The 14,861-nt window shown below is 54.5% G+C and overlaps 1 protein-coding gene and 1 long non-coding RNA gene across 7 annotated transcripts; one reads left to right on the plus strand and one right to left on the minus strand.

The window, feature by feature from the left end:
- The first annotated feature begins 1,325 nt into the window (after positions 1 to 1,325).
- Positions 1,326 to 11,506, plus strand: LOC140604014 (ral guanine nucleotide dissociation stimulator-like). Of its 6 annotated transcripts, none has more exons than XR_012007052.1 (8): positions 1,326 to 1,514; positions 2,001 to 2,108; positions 5,541 to 5,725; positions 6,061 to 6,254; positions 6,403 to 6,689; positions 7,467 to 7,682; positions 8,039 to 9,241; positions 9,472 to 9,766. XR_012007052.1 is itself a non-coding variant. In XM_072774885.1 (7 exons), exons 1-7 carry the CDS (start codon positions 9,226 to 9,228, stop codon positions 11,358 to 11,360), a joined length of 546 nt encoding a protein of 181 aa, XP_072630986.1. In that variant the 5' UTR covers positions 8,155 to 9,225; the 3' UTR covers positions 11,361 to 11,506. The 6 variants fall into 6 exon arrangements, 4 of the variants coding, with proteins under 4 accessions (XP_072630986.1, XP_072630987.1, XP_072630988.1 ...); XR_012007053.1 differs by having other exon boundaries at positions 8,039 to 9,234; XM_072774885.1 differs by lacking the exons at positions 1,326 to 1,514; positions 2,001 to 2,108; positions 5,541 to 5,725; ... (1 more) ...; positions 6,403 to 6,689; positions 7,467 to 7,682 and adding exons at positions 9,965 to 10,039; positions 10,585 to 10,617; positions 10,971 to 11,092; positions 11,282 to 11,506 and having other exon boundaries at positions 8,155 to 9,234; positions 9,472 to 9,543; positions 9,661 to 9,816.
- On the minus strand, positions 11,286 to 13,908 carry LOC140604015 (uncharacterized). The gene is made up of 3 exons (XR_012007054.1): positions 13,620 to 13,908; positions 12,977 to 13,074; positions 11,286 to 12,863 (listed from the first exon to the last, which is right to left on the minus strand). It is a non-coding gene; the product is annotated as an uncharacterized lncRNA (long non-coding RNA).
- Between the last annotated feature and the right edge of the window lie 953 nt (positions 13,909 to 14,861).

A 14,861-nucleotide genomic window follows, 5' to 3' on the forward strand; every position in this document is an offset into this window, starting at 1 on the left:
CAAACGACCAAAACTGGAACAGAAAGAAATAGAAAACCTGACAGGCCAATAACCAGGGAGGAAATTGAAGCCGTCATCAAAAACCTCCCAAGACACAAAAGTCCAAGGCCAGAGGGCTTCCCTGGGGAATTCTGTCAAACGTGAAAGGAGAAACCATACCTATTCTACTAAAGCCGTGCGGAATGATAGAAAGAGACGGGGTACTTCCAAACTCGTTCTCTGAGGCCAGCATCGCCTTGATTCCAAAACTAGACAACGAACCCAGCAGAAAGGAGAATTATAGACCCATATCCCCGATGAACATGGACGGAAACATTCTCAACAAGATACTAGCCAATAGGATCCAATGCGACATTAAGAGGATTGTTCACCATGACCAAGTGGGATTTATGCCCGGGATGCAAGGCTGGTTCAACACTCTAAAGCAATCAATGTGATTGGTCATATCAGCAAGAGAAAAAACAAGAACCATGGGATCTTCTCCATAGATGCAGAGAAAGCATTTGACAAAATACCGCCTCCATTCCTGATGAAAACTCTTCAGAGTGTAGGGACGGTGGGGACACTCCTTAACTCTTAAGAGCCATCTACCAAGAGCCCACAGCAAATATCATTCTCAATGGGGAAGCACTGGGAGCCTTTCCCCTAAGACCAGGAATGAGACAGGGATGTCCACTCTCACCACTGCTAGTCAACATAGTACTGGAAGTCCTAGCCTCAGACCCTGTCTGGCTCCTGGAGCGTTACCACCACATCGTGGTGCGCCCATCGAAATGAGGCCAGAGGAACCTGCTATTGTGATATTCCATTGCTGGAGCCCAGGCCTCTGCCAAGCGGTGCTCCATGGCTCATCCCACCCCTTCTGGTCAATCTTCCATCCGTATATCTGTGCTTCAGATACACTGGGTACCAGCCCACACGCCTTATAAATATCATGCATAGACCCCTGGTGATGTGCCTAGGAAGTAGATTCTAGGAGATTCCAGGCTGATCTCCACAGTGCAGGTTGGGAAACTGTGAACTATTTGAGAGACCCAGTGGGTTAGGTATGACGTAGCACTGAGAAAACTCAGAAATAAAGGTCTGAATTCAGCTCCGTGTCCTCACGGGTAGACCTCATTGCATGTTCAGTGGGTTGTGTCTATGGCATTTCTTGGCACATGATGTAAAGCTAAGGGGATGGCATGGGGTAAGCATTCATCTGCCAAGAAGGGGCTCTGGATAGGGCTGACTGGAGGAAGGGGCCCAGGTCCCAGTATCTTGAAAAAGTGATGTCACTTCCTTGGTGACAGGCCTGCAACTGATTTGGAACTCTGGTGACCAGGCACCTGCATTCCACAACCGCTCACTTTACTGGAGACGGTTGAGAGAACAAGATGTCCTCTTGCTGTTGTCCTACTTTGAGTTGCTCTGGGCTCTGGAGAGTCCAGAGTGAGAGATGTTCACGTAGCTGTCGACGTCAGCTCGGCCCTCTTCTCCGACGTTTCTGCTTATGTGGCAGGAGACCTCAACAGGTACAACAAGGCAACCTGGGGAGGCCACTGGAGAGCAGGCACACTGTGATCTCAGCTGAGCGGGCTCCCACCTCTGCCACCTCCTTGTGTGTGTGTCTGTGTGTTTATGCGTGTGTGAGTGTGTCTGGGTGTGTGTGTGTATGTGTGTGTGCGAGTGTAGAGGGGACCGAGGAGAGGAACATGCCCTTCTGGGCACAAACCAGCTGCCAGCTGTTGGCAGCCTGACACACCTTTGATGTTCAGACCCCAGGCCATAGCAGGCAGATGAGAAGGGGAGTCCTGGGGACCAAGCTCAACTCCCAGTATGGGAGTCATGAGCCCAAGAGCCTCTTTCATCTGGCTTCCTCCTTGCCAGATGTCTCCACAGCTGCCCCTCTGGCCTGAACAGGAGAACGTGGTTTCTAATGCAGGTGTCCCCTGGGGGTGATGTCGCGGGAGGACCCTAAGGTCTCTTGGCCCTGTATTTACGGGGCACTCTATTTGCAGAGCTGCACCCAGGAGGTCTTGGAAGAGATGGTCTCTGGCTTCAACTATTCCAGCTCCCTAGACAATGATCTGGTGCTCCCGACAAACAGGGATCGGTTCTGCTCTGAGGTAAGAAACGGAAGAGGGCTCACCCCAGAAATATGGCCCCCACACAAATGAGGAGAGAAAGCTGGGGCCCTCCCCTAGTGTGTCCACATGAGTGTCCCACAGGCCCAACCGCAGAGAGATCTGAACCTCTACGCCTAGCCTCCAGCTACGTGGGATGTGGGAGGACACTCTTCACCTGTGTTGGAGTGGTGCAGGATATAGTTCATGTTTTGAGGAATTGGAGGGCTTTGTTTTGTTTTGTTTTCCCAAAGCCATGAGGATCTTTGCATTCTACTTCTGTTTTTTTTTTTATAATAAAGTTGTTTTTATTGGTGTTCAGTTTGCCAACATACAGAATAACACCCAGTGCTCATCCGTCGAGTGCCCCCCTCAGTGACCGTCACCCACTCACCCACACCCCCTGCCCTCCTCCCCTTCCACCACCCCTAGCTCTTTTCCCAGAGTTAGGAGTCTTCGTGTTCTGTCTCCCTTTCTGATATTTCCCACACATTTCTTCTCCCTTCCCTTATATTCCCTTTCACTATTATTTATATTCCCCAAATGGATGAGAACATACACTGTTTGTCCTTCTCCGACTGACTTACTTCACTCAGCATAATACCCTCCAGTTCCATCCACGTCGAAGCAAATGATGGGTATTTGTCATTTCTAATGGCTGAGGAATATTCCATTGTATACATAAACCACAGCTTCTTTATCCATTCATCTTTCGATGGACACTGAGGCTCCTTCCACAGTTTGGCTATTGTGGACATTGTTGCTGTGAACATTAGGGTGCAAGTGTCCAGGCGTCTCACTGCATCTGTATCTTTGGGGTAAATCCCCGACACTGCAATTGCAGGGTCGTAGGGCAGGTCTGTTTTTAACTCTTTGAGGAACCTCCACACACTTTTCCAGAGTGGCGGCACCAGGTCACATTCCCACCAACAGTGTAAGAGGGTTCCCTTTTCTCCACATCCTCTCCAACATTTGTGGTTTCCTGCTTTGTGAATTTTCCCCATTCTCACTGGGGCGAGGTGGTATCTCATTGTGGCTTTGATTTGTATTTCCCTGATGGCAAGTGATGCAGAGCATTTTCTCATGTGCGTGTTGGCCACGTCTGTGTCTTCCTCTGTGAGATTTCTCTTCATGTCTTTTGCCCATTTCATGATTGGATTGTTTGTTTCTTTGCTGTTGAGTTGAATAAGTTCTTTATAGATCTAGGAAACTAGCCCTTGATCTGATACGTCATTTGCAAATCTCTTCTCCCACTCCGTAGGTTGTCTTTGAGTATTGTTGACTGTATCCTTTGCTGTGCAAAAGCTTCTTATCTTGATGAAGTCCCAATAGTTCACGTTTGCTTTTGTTTCTTTTGCCTTCGTGGATGTATCTTGCAAGAAGTTACTGTGGCCGAGTTCAAAAAGGGTGTTGCCTGTGTTCTCCTCTAGGATTTTGATGGAATCTTGTCTCACATTTAGATCTTTCATCCATTTTGAGTTCAATTTTGTGTCTGCTGCAAGAGAGTGGTCTAGTTTCATTCTTCTGCATGTGGATGTCCAATTTTCCCAGCACCATTTATTGAAGAGACTGTCTTTCTTCCAGTGGATCGTCTTTCCTCCTTATCGAATATTAGTTGACCGTAAAGTTCAGGGTCCACTTCTGGGTTCTCTATTCTGTTCCATTGATCTATGTGTCTGTTTCTGTGCCAGGACCACACTGTCTTGATGACCACAGCTTTGTAGTACACCCTGAAATCTGGCATTGTGATGCCCCCAGATATGGTTTTCTTTTTTAAAATTCCCCTGGCGATTCCCCTGTCTTTTCGGATTGCACACAAACCTTAAAATAATTTGTTCTAACTCTCTGAAGAAAGGCCACGGTATTTTGATAGGGATTGCATTAAACGTGTACATTGCCCTGGGTAACATGGACATTTTCACAATATCAATTCTGCCAATCCATGAGCATGGAATATTTTTCCATCTCTTTGTGTCGTCCTCTATTTCCTTCAGATGCGTTCTGTAGTTTTTAGGGTATAGATCCTTTACCTCTTTAGTTAGGTTTATTCCTAGGTATCTTATGCTTTTGGGTGCAATTGCAAATGGGATTGACTCCTTAAGTTCACTTTCTTCAGTCTCATTGGTAGTGTAGAGAAATGCCACTGATTTCTGGGCATTGATTTTGTACCCTGCCACGCTACCAAATTGCTGTACGAGTTCTAGCAATCTTGAGGTGGAGGCTTTTGGGTTTTCTATGTAGAGTATCTTCTGTCTTCTGTTTTTATTATTTCACCTACTAGTCCCAGATATGCTTTGGAGAAGCCAGCTCCACCGTCCCTGCCGACCTTCTCTGAGCCCTTCCAAATCATCACACTAAGGAGGGTGATTTAACACAAAAGCAAGGGCGGGATGAAGCCATCCTATATGTTTTCATATCGAATGTTTACATAGTTTCTCCCTATATGTTTCTCAATAACATGTCGTCTCTCAGAACACATCAGATCATTGTAGGCCCAACAGCTCATGAGCTGTATCCTGATAGATCTTCGTAGGCCTCCATCAATGGGGCCGTCTGCCACAGGCATTCAGACTCTCAAGGCCCTGGCCTTTGACCTAATGCCATTCTCTTGCCATCTCTGCGGTCCTGCAAGGAGCACCTTATGTGTCCCCACAGACTGTTTGGGTTGCTAGACCTGCCATAACCTGGAACCCCAGATGAGGGGGAAGGCCTCTGATGCCTCCTGGCACCAGTAGCTGGCTCTTTTTGGAATGATCCACCCAGGAACGCTTGGATGAGGTGCTCATCCAAGAGTTCAACTCCTCCATCTCCCCTGACAAGCAGAAGGGGATCAGGCCACCAACCACATCCATTAAAGGCCTGCAGTGAGAGCAGGCCCCCATTCATGGTCAATCCACACGCAGAGAGGATCAGGGCATGCCCAGAGCCTACTCTAGAAAAAACTGACACCCTTGGGCCCTGCAGGAGAAGGGAATTTTCCCTTGAGCCTTCCTCCTAGGTCAGGGACAGCCGAAGCCACATCCGCTTAAGGGAAACCCCATGCAGCCCACGCTCTGGTCTCTTCTCACCTGCGATGTATATGATCTTGAACAGCATTTGAGGGTCTAGGCCTCTGTGTTCTCGTGGCAGTTGGGATGTAACTGAAGACTCTGTGGCATCCTGGTCTTCGTAAGAGCTAGTAGTTGAGAGGAATGCTGTTGTTGCTCGGCTAACAGAACGTGTTGAAGTGGCCAATGCTTTACCATGTCTTCTCTAAAACCAGTGGTACTTTGAAGCCTCGAACCTTTTTCTGTGTGGGCACTCGAGTCCCTTGTCCTGTGCAACTTTCTGAGGGGTTGGGAGTCTGTGGGCGGGGCGCCAGACCTTGATCTTCCCAGTGGTTCCCGGTTTGGAGGCTGACTACAGTGCCCCTCCTTGTGTCTCTGGTGTGAAAAGCAATCAACCCTATCCGTGAGTGAGGCCAGGACCATGCTGACGCTCAGAGAAGGGAGAATGGATGATTTTCTACAGTCTTTGGTGCCATCCTTCCAGGACAGAAGCCTCATCATCAACCCAGTCCTTTCTTGTCTCTACCAAGTGTTCACCACAGCCCAACGAGTCCTGGGCCAGCAATTCTCTAGGTGAGTGACCACCCCATACACCACTGGGGCCAAGAACAGAAGCTTTGGCGAGCAGACCACTCACCAATCTGCCACAAACCTAAGCCCCAAATCCGGTGTGCGTGGAGGATGCAGTAGAGGAGGCCCTTGGCCATTGAGAAGAGAGAAGTAGAAACACCAGACTCAGACAGGTTTTCTGGATGACCAGGTCATCTACTGCAAGGCCAGCGACAGGGGGGTTGGAAGTCATGCTGAGGACATTCTCGGGGACCCCTACACAAAGAATGGTGCTATGCGAGTACCACATGGCATGAAAGGCCATGCTCTGATGCGGCTCCGCACCTGACTCTCCCCAGCACCCTCTCTCCCATCTCGGGGACCTGGCCTGACCGCAATCTGCAGGACACCTGGCCGTCCCTGCACCGGGCCTGCTTCGATGTACAGGAGTCCTGGGTGCAGGCAAACCTGTATGCCCTGTATTGCCATGCCCCCATTATCGTGATGCCACGGCAACTTCTGCAGCTCACGGAGGCAGACGCAGAGTCAGAGGGTAAGGGGGATTGCAAGCTGGGCAGACTATCTGGGATGGGGTTCAGGGGCTGCGTGTTTCTCTATCGGCCATGGACTCTGCCCTGTTTCTGGAAGGACATGGGGCAAGTCAGCCCTGTGGACAAACATTTCTCCTTATCCTGTCCCAGTGCCAGCTCCACGGCTCCTTCCGGCGTCTCCTCCGTCGGCTCCTCCAGACCTGAAACAAGAGCTGGTGCCTTCCTCACGCGTACCGGGTCCTGAACTGCAGTCAGTTCCACCACCAGCCTTCGTGGGGCCTGACACTCCTTCCCTAAGCACAAAGACGGAGCCACCTCCAGCCCCAGAGGCCACCTGCCACTGGGGAACCCCCGCGCACCAGCGGCATGAGGAGCAGCCTGGGCTCATGGCCTTCCCTCCCAAGCTGGTGGCAGAGCAGTTGACCTCCATAGACGCGGTGAGCAGCGGGGCGCCCAGGCCGGGGGGCCGGGGCAGGCTTGCTTCCTGCTGTCATCTGCCCCAGTCCTGCCTTTCCCTGATGTGCACTTGTGTGGTCGGGGTCCAGATCTCAGCTCCATCCCTTACCAACCACCTCACCCTGTCCAGTTCCTCAAACCCTTGCTCTCACTGTCCAGCTGCAGACTGTGGAGCTAGACCATGGGATGGACTGACCCAGAGTCCCTGTGTCGATTACATGAGCCAGAACTGATACGTAAAGGGGCAGGCCCTGGTCCTGGGCGGGCAGCGGGGGCAACTCACTGTGTGCGGCCGAGCCCACGACTCACCATGCACCTGCCTTGGAGGCCGAGCACCCCACACTTATTAGGCATCTAATGGAAACCGAAGTTCAGGGAGGCAGACAAATGTGTGGCTGCCCCCCACTCTGTGAGAATGTGCTGCTGAGAGGGGAGGAGGGCCAGGGCATGAACACTGGGAGGGGAAGATGCCCCCTGAGGATCCCCCTTAAACTGCCACCTGTAACTTGAAGTTAGTGGGGATGATCAGGGTACAGAGGCCCTCCTGCCCCCCTACCACCCCCTGGCAGTACCTGCTCCTCGTTCATCCTGCACTGGGCTCCCTCAGGGAAGAGCAATGGAGGGCAGTCCAGGGACTCTAACTGGGTCAGGCCACTTTCTGTGCTGGCTGAGCCCCGGCTCTGACAGGGGACCCCTATGTAGGACATGAATCCTGCATGTGCAATGGCTGTGTGAGCGAGCGTCCCCCTATTCTCTAGGATCTTTTCAAGAAGGTGCAGCCCCAACAGTGCCTGGGCTCCATCTGGTCCAAGAGAAATGAGCCTGGATATGAGCACCGGACATGCACAGTCAGTGCCACCGTCACCCAGTTCAACAACGTGGCCAACTGCGTCATCACCACCTGCCTTGGCAACGCACGCATGACGGCCCGGGACAGGGCGGAGGTGGTGGAGCACTGGATCAAGGTGGCCAAGGTCAGCCTACGGGAGGCCCGGCTGACCTGCTCTTCTGAGCCTGGCAACTGCTCTTCCCTTGATCATTCCTCAAGGCTGAAGTCTCTGCTCTGAGTTCTTCTTCCCGGGAACATGCTGCCCATCCCTTGCATGGCCTGATGTTGGGATGCTCAGTTCCCACATGACTCTTTCCTTGGAGGGAAGGGAAATGCCGCCTCTCCCCAGCAGGGCTCCTCGGGGGGTCCTCCATGCGCCCTTCTGTAGGCCCCTGCACATCCGTCTCATGCAGGAGAGGAGACTGACACTGAGCAGAGTGCAGCTCTCCAGCACACAGGGCTCCTGCTGGCCACCTGACAGCTCATGCTCTTCCTCCCCAGGCCTGCCGAACCTTACGGAACTACTCCTCCCTGCACGCCATCCTCTCGGCTCTGCAGAGTGTCTCAATTCACCGCCTGAAGAACACATGGGCCAAAGTTTCCAGGTGAGGGGTCCTTGCTCCAGAAGGACCATGAACGATGAGAGATGTCCCATAGGCCTGTCCTTTCTGGCTTCCTCGGTCACCCTGGACTTCCTAGGAGGCAGGAATCCATGACAACAGGATGTGGGTGGGCAGGCGGGCAGGGGATTTTCTCAGGCTTCCTGGCCAAGAGGCCACCATGCCTCCAAAGGTCCCCATTTGGGGAGTCTGGGCTGAGCTGAGGTACAAGGTTTTGGATGCGAACATGACAGCAACTAGAGTCTCTTCGCAATTGAAACCAAAACTGACCAAAGCAGAGCTGTTCAATTAATAGGGCATCGGATGCACCGGATGACCCTCCAAAGAGCTCCCTCCCGTGTCCTTCAACGACCTGAGTGCTCAGAGGAACCCAAGGAAACCCTGATCCAGCAGTTGAACTCCTTCGAGGTCTCAGATCACAGGGTCTGCCCTCAACCCGACCCTAGTGTTCCAACATCCGTCCTGCCTTCTTTCTCTCTCCTCAGGAAGATGATTCAAGCATTTGAAAAACTGTGCTCCCAGGACAATCCCCAGAGCAGGAACCTGCTTCTCAAGGTAGTATGGGAGGTGTTGGGATAGAAAGAGAGGCGGCGTGGGAGCAACGGTGTCCTACGTGACTGAATTAGGGACTGGCCCGGAGCATTCCTTCGGCGAGTGAAGCCTTTGGCATGAACGTGGACGCAGCCTGGGGTGAAAATCCACCAGGGGTGGAAAAGCAGCTGCTGCTCAACCAGGATCCCTGAGCTGGACCCTCGCGCTCCCTGTCGCCAGCCGGTCCCGATGGGGGCCTCTCCCGAACTGGAGAGCCCAGAGGACAGGCCTGCGCCCAGCGAGGGGTTTGAATGGGATGAGGGCCCCAACGGGGATGGTAGGAATAGGACCCTGGGTCCTCGGGAGACCGAGGGAGGGAGCTGGAATTCGCCCCTTTCCCAGTGAGGAACCAGGCTCAGGGAGGCCAGGCTGCAAGCTCCAGGTCACACAGGGAGTGAATGCTGGAGCTGAGGTTGTTCTGGAATCCCTCACGGGAGGCTGAAGGAGGACGTCGCGGCTACCCTCTGCTTCTGGTCGATGTCCAGGGTGTGAGGTCAAAGATGGGTGGTGGAAGGGGAGGTGGGCGGGGTGTGGGGGCGCCTGGGTGACGGGCACTGGGAGGGGCACCTGATGGCATGAGCACTGGGTGTTATTCTATATGTTGGCAAAATGAACAGCATTAGAAATAAATATATACATAAAAAGAAAAGAAAAAAGAAAGTTCGGTGGGAGTAGTGGCCCGAGGTGATCACGGTCTTGAGGAACTTGTCCTTGGCCCTACAGGACCGGCCGGCTAAGCTTGGAGCCCTGGGGATCAACATGCAGACAGCATGGAAGAGGCGGCAGCAGCAGCAGGTGAGCGAGCCCCGGATCCGTGGCCTCGAGCCCAGAGGAGAGGGTTCTCCCCGGAGAGCTGGAAGGCCCCAAATCAAGGCAGGTGGGGCCGTCCAACTCCAGCTCTGCCTCCCGTAGCCACAGCTTCGACAACCCTTCTTTCGAGGTGACCCGGAGGAGGGTCTATACAGCTGGAAACAATGTGTCAGTGGTGGCAGGGCCCGGAGCACCTACACCCCGATGTCCTACAGCTCGCCCTTGACGCGCTTAGGAGGACTCTGGTGTTGTGGGAGGGTGAGGGGGGGAGCCCAGGGGAGGCCCCAAGGGTCCTGGTGTGCACCACGTGGGAGCTGGGGCGGGCGGGCCGGGGTGCTGACCTGTCCCAGGGAGGGACCCCGGGGACCCGAGAGCAGGGCCTCATTCCTTCCCCGCCCCGACACAGGGTGTCGTCCCCTTCCTGGGCTCCTTCCTCACCGAGCTCTTCATGCTGGATACTGCCATGGAGGAGTACCTGGAGGTGCGTGGGCCCGGGGCTGGGACGGGGGGCCAGAGTCCTGATGTGGGGGAGCACAGGGCCCCTGAGCCGAGCCCCGAGCTCTCCGTCCTTGGCAAGTCTCCCCTCCTGAAAGGCTCCCCGCTGCCCTGGGAGCGCGGGTCCAGGGCCCAGGGCTGGGAGGAGTGAGGGAGGCTGCACCTAGGTCACGGGTCCCGAGATCGAGTCTGCGGCCCGAATGCCAAGCGGCCGAGGTCAGGCTGGGTGGGCCTCAGCCTGTGGGGGCCGAGTGACGTCAGGGTCCCCGGCCTGAGCGGCCCTTAGCGAGCCTCGCATCTCCTGCCCACCTGAGGCTTTGGCCTCCCCTCCTGTGCTCCGGGACGCCAGATCCGCTCCCTCCCCGCCAGGTCTCCTTTCCCTGGACCCGGGGCCTGGCCTGGATCGCAGGCCTGTCACCGGGGTGTCCTGGCCCCTGTGTGCCTGGCCCTAGGGCGTGAGTGGGGGTGGGTAGCGGCACCCAGTAGCACCCGAGGCCTCTCCCCGATGGACTGTGCTTGTCTGCTTTCCAGGGCAATGAGGTCAACCACCGGAAGAAGAACAAGGTGAGGCTCTCTCTGAGCTCCCGCACGGAGGGGGAGGCTGGGGCTGTCAGAGGGGTCCCCGGGAGCACCACGCCGGGCCTCCATCCCCTCATTGTCACATTGTCGGGGACGGTTCCCTGAGAAAGGGAAAGTCCCCGCAGTTGGCCAGGCCAGAGGCGCGGCCATCAGGGACACCTGGCCAGGGCTGGGCCGGGTGGGCTCCCCTCTGAGAACCAGCTGGGACGGGAGGAGTGTGCAGGATGGGGGGTCGCCACGTGTCAGAGACCAGCCCCGGGCCCCTGTCCCCGGGCGCAGCCCCCGAAGGCCTCGCCGCCCCCAGGCTCCTCATGCCCCCGTCCTCTCTCCGGGCCCAGGAGTACCGAGTCCTGACCGAGATCCTGCTGCTCCAGGTGGCCGCGGATCGGTACCGCATCGAGCCCGAGCAGCCGTTCCGGGCCTGGTTCCAGTCTGGGATGTGGCTCAGCGAGGAGGAGAGGTGAGGCCCCCAGGGCTGAGGGCGGGAGGGCGGCCTGCTCAGGGGCCCCTCAGGGATCCTTCTCCTTTGGCTCCCGGGGCGGCCTCCAGCCCTGCTGCTGGGGCTCCAGGCTCCAGCTCCTTGGAAATCCCAGGGGAGACTCCAGACCTGAAGCTCCTGCTCAACTCACACGTGTCCCTCTGTCCTCAGCTACACCCTGTCCTGCCAGCTGGAGCCCCGAGCCGGCCACCAGACAGGAGGAGCCGGCCGCAGTCACCCTCAGGCCTGAGCCGAGGTGCAGGGGCCTCAAGGGGACGGGGCCCGTCTGTGCGACACCACTTCCTCCCGCCTCTTCTATTGGGAGGATGATATGTCATGGTCTTAACTCATAAATGGAAGATTTCAATGTTGTGATATTAAAGCCGCTTTACTGTCCAGGAGTCGTTTGGGTCTTTTGCTTCCTGTTGGAATCTAAGAGAATCAAAAGGTCTCATAGTCATTTTCTATCTTTTCCATCCAGATATTGTTTTCTTTATTGACGAGGGACAGACAGAGGCGGGCTCCGTGTGGGGGGTCGGTCATGGGCCTGAAACCCAGGGCTCCAGGGTCAGGATCTGAGACAGAGGCAGAGGCCCCGACACTGAGCCACCAGGCGACCCTCTTGTGCTCATTTTATAGGAGAAATCTTACAGAGTCCCCAGCTCCTGTATGTGGGAAGAAGTAGAGGATCCAGCCTCCTCCCAGCTCCTGAAGTGCATCCCCAGGCCCCCTTCCCCAGAGGACAGTGTCAGGAACTTGGGCAGACAGCAGAGACACCCCTCAGAGCTGCTGATATTCAGAGGGTGCAGGGACTTCCCCAGGAACAGCAACACCCCTGACCTGGGGGTCCTGAAGGGGACCGCCCGCCAGGACCCTCTCCTGCCCAGGACAGGGGCTCCCTTTGTACACTTTCAAGGAAGGAGGACTTTGTCTTGCCACTTCTTCTGATGTGGATTCTTTTGGCTTGGGTTTCGGGTTTGCCATTCCCATTATTCGGAGCATGGAGTCGTCTAGGTCAACCTCTGCAATTGCATCAACACCAAAGTGGGCACACACGTAAAGAGACCCTGTGCTGCACATGGACGGCATGAGGCCAGGGGAAGATCATTAGTGGATGACCTCAGGGCAGGCACGGCTTCCATCCTCAGTCTCGCTCTCGGGTTCCAACTTCACCCCTGACCAAGCCTGGAATCCTCCTGGGTCCTTGACCGTGATCTCTGACGTCCTTTTCCCTCTTGGTGTGCATGAGGGGGAGAGATATTTGTGTACATGAAGGCCACACCTGGGCCAGGTTCCATGAACTCCTGTGCTGACTCCTGAGCTAAGATCTCCTGCCTCCCTGTACCTCCCTGCGCAGCTCTCTTGAAAGCAGCAATTCCCTGATGGCCCCAGTTTCTTGGTCGAGGGCCTAGTGGCCGCTCTTCCCTGCTTGGACCTGATGGGTCAGACATCGGCTCCCCCTTGCCAGAATAATGGTTCGGCCGCAGAAACCCACACAATCTCCCTGCGAGACAGGTCTTTGTTGTTCTGATGTCCGTGGTCCCAGACATTCAGCAGCTTGCACACTCAGGCTCAGTGTACACACTTAGACTGTCTTGTCTGGAATCGCTAACTGAGCCTGACCCCTTAGGTCTTATACTTCGGTTATGTCATGGGGGCTCATGAGCCTTTGCTGTCTGGATCGTTGATAGATGATGAATGAGAGAGGAGCATTCAGGGACTTCCGTGAGGGCAATGCCACCAAGCTGATGACCTGAAGGATCAAATGGCAATAAATATATTCCTATCAATTACCATACGAATGGGGCAGGGGGCAAGGGGGTGGAAGAAGAGGGTCTGCAGGTCACCTGCCCCCCCCCAACTTACCTAGATAACTTTAGCATCATCCTGAAAACCTATGAATTCGGCCTGAGATTTAAATAGAGAGTAGCTGGAAGGCCGCAGTGAGAAGATTTGGCGCTTCTCTGAAGGTCGGAAGATGGGGAAAAAGTAAACAAATAAAAAAGCCAACAAGGGGAGGCCCCCCGAAGAACCAGGCTGAGGCTCCAGGGCGAGGCCCCCAGGGCAGGAGAGCCCCCCCGCCCCCGAGGAGCATGAGTTCCAATGAGTTTGGCAGGATCCCAGGAGGGTGGGGAGGCCCTCAGGCTCCCGGGGGCACTAACAGAGCACCTGCGCCCAGGGGGAGCCCCCACCCCACGGCCAAGATGCCTAAAGGGCTTCAGGGGTCCCAGGGCCCCGAGTGCGGATTCCAGCAACGCAGGTCCCAGCGCCCAGGGTACTAGGGGCACAGCCCAGGACCTGGCTTCCACCCGGGACAGGCAAAGCCCAAAGGCCCAGGAGAGGAGGATGTTCCTGCCCAGGGGGATCCAAGTTGTGCAGGTCCACGGCCCTGCCCCCGGAGCATCCAGGCCCCTGGAGACTGGGAGCTGAGGTAGCTACTGCGGGAGCTGACTCCAGGGCTGGGGAGCCGGCTGCCGCCACAGTGGTTCCTCCTGGGGTCACCTTGTACCTGGGATGAGCAGGGACCTCACAGGATGAACAGCTCCCACTTTGCCGTGCACCTGGCAGGGGCCTGCGCAGCTCCCCCAGGTTCTCATTCCTTAGAAACAGCACAGCAGGACCTGCCACCAGAAGACCACCTAGAAGGACAGCAGAAAAGCCTGTTATTGCCCAAACAGCACTGCAAAGGTCCAGGGGAAGTCGAGGGGGTTACAGTACATAGATTCAGAGGATACGCCCCCTGGCTTTTGGTTTTCTGTTTGCTTCCCCTCCGTTTTTTCTCTTCTCCTCCACGTCCTCCTCCTCTTCCTCCCCCTCCTCCTCCTCCCTCTTCTTCTTCTTTCCTTTTTTTCTGCTCTTTTCTCCTTTTCCCAATACAACTTGTTTCTGGCCACTCTGCACTGAGCAAAATGACTGAAGGAAAAACTAACCTCAAAAGTGAGACTCAGGAACATTCCTCTTTCTCACTGAGTTACAGAATTTGGATTACAATTCAACGTCAGAAAGCCAATTCAGAAGCACAATTATAAAGCTACTGGTGTCTCTAGAAAAAAGCGTAAAGGATTCAAGAGACTTCATGACTGCAGATTTTAGAGGTCACCAGGCAGAAATTAGAAATCAGTTAAATGAGATGCAATCCAAACTAGAGGTCCTAAAGACGAGGGTTCATGAGGTAGAAGAACGAGTGAGAGACATAGAAGACAAGTTGAAGGCAAAGAGGGAAACTGAGGAAAAAAAGATAAAAACATTTAAAAGATCATGAGGATCGGTGAAGGGAAAAAAATGACAGCCTCAGAAGGAAAAATCTCCATTTCCTTGGGGTTCCCGAGGGCGCCGCAAGGGACAGAGGTCCAGACATGCATTTGAACAAATCATAGCTCAGAACTTTCCTCACTTGGGAAGGGAAACAGGCATTCAGATCCAGGAAATGGAGAGATTCCCCCCCAAAAGGAATAAAAACCAGTCAACACCTCGACATTGAATACTGAAACTTGCAAATTCCAAAGAGAAAGAGAAGATACTTAAAGCAGCAAGAGACAAGAGATCTCTGACTTTTATGGGTAGAAATATGAGATTAACAGCAGACCTCTCCAGAGAGACCTGACAGGCCAGAAAGGGCCGGCAGGATGCATTCAGGATCCTAAATGAGATGAACCTGCAGCCGAGATTACTAAATCCAGCACGGCTCTCATCCAGAATAGAAGGAGAGATCAAGAGCTTCCAAGATAGGCAGGAACTGAAAGAATATGTG

The sequence above is a fragment of the Canis lupus genome, chromosome 14 (genome assembly GCF_048164855.1).
Source record: "Canis lupus baileyi chromosome 14, mCanLup2.hap1, whole genome shotgun sequence".
NCBI classification, from domain to species: Eukaryota; Metazoa; Chordata; class Mammalia; order Carnivora; family Canidae; genus Canis; species Canis lupus.

Bases quoted from the DNA above. Each gene is read 5' to 3' on its own strand.
- LOC140604014 (XM_072774885.1), top strand. The intron at 9,817-9,964 runs GTGAGGGGGGGA...GCCCCGACACAG, and splicing joins GACTCTGGTGTTGTGGGAGG to GGTGTCGTCCCCTTCCTGGG. The intron at 10,040-10,584 runs GTGCGTGGGCCC...TCTGCTTTCCAG, and splicing joins CCATGGAGGAGTACCTGGAG to GGCAATGAGGTCAACCACCG.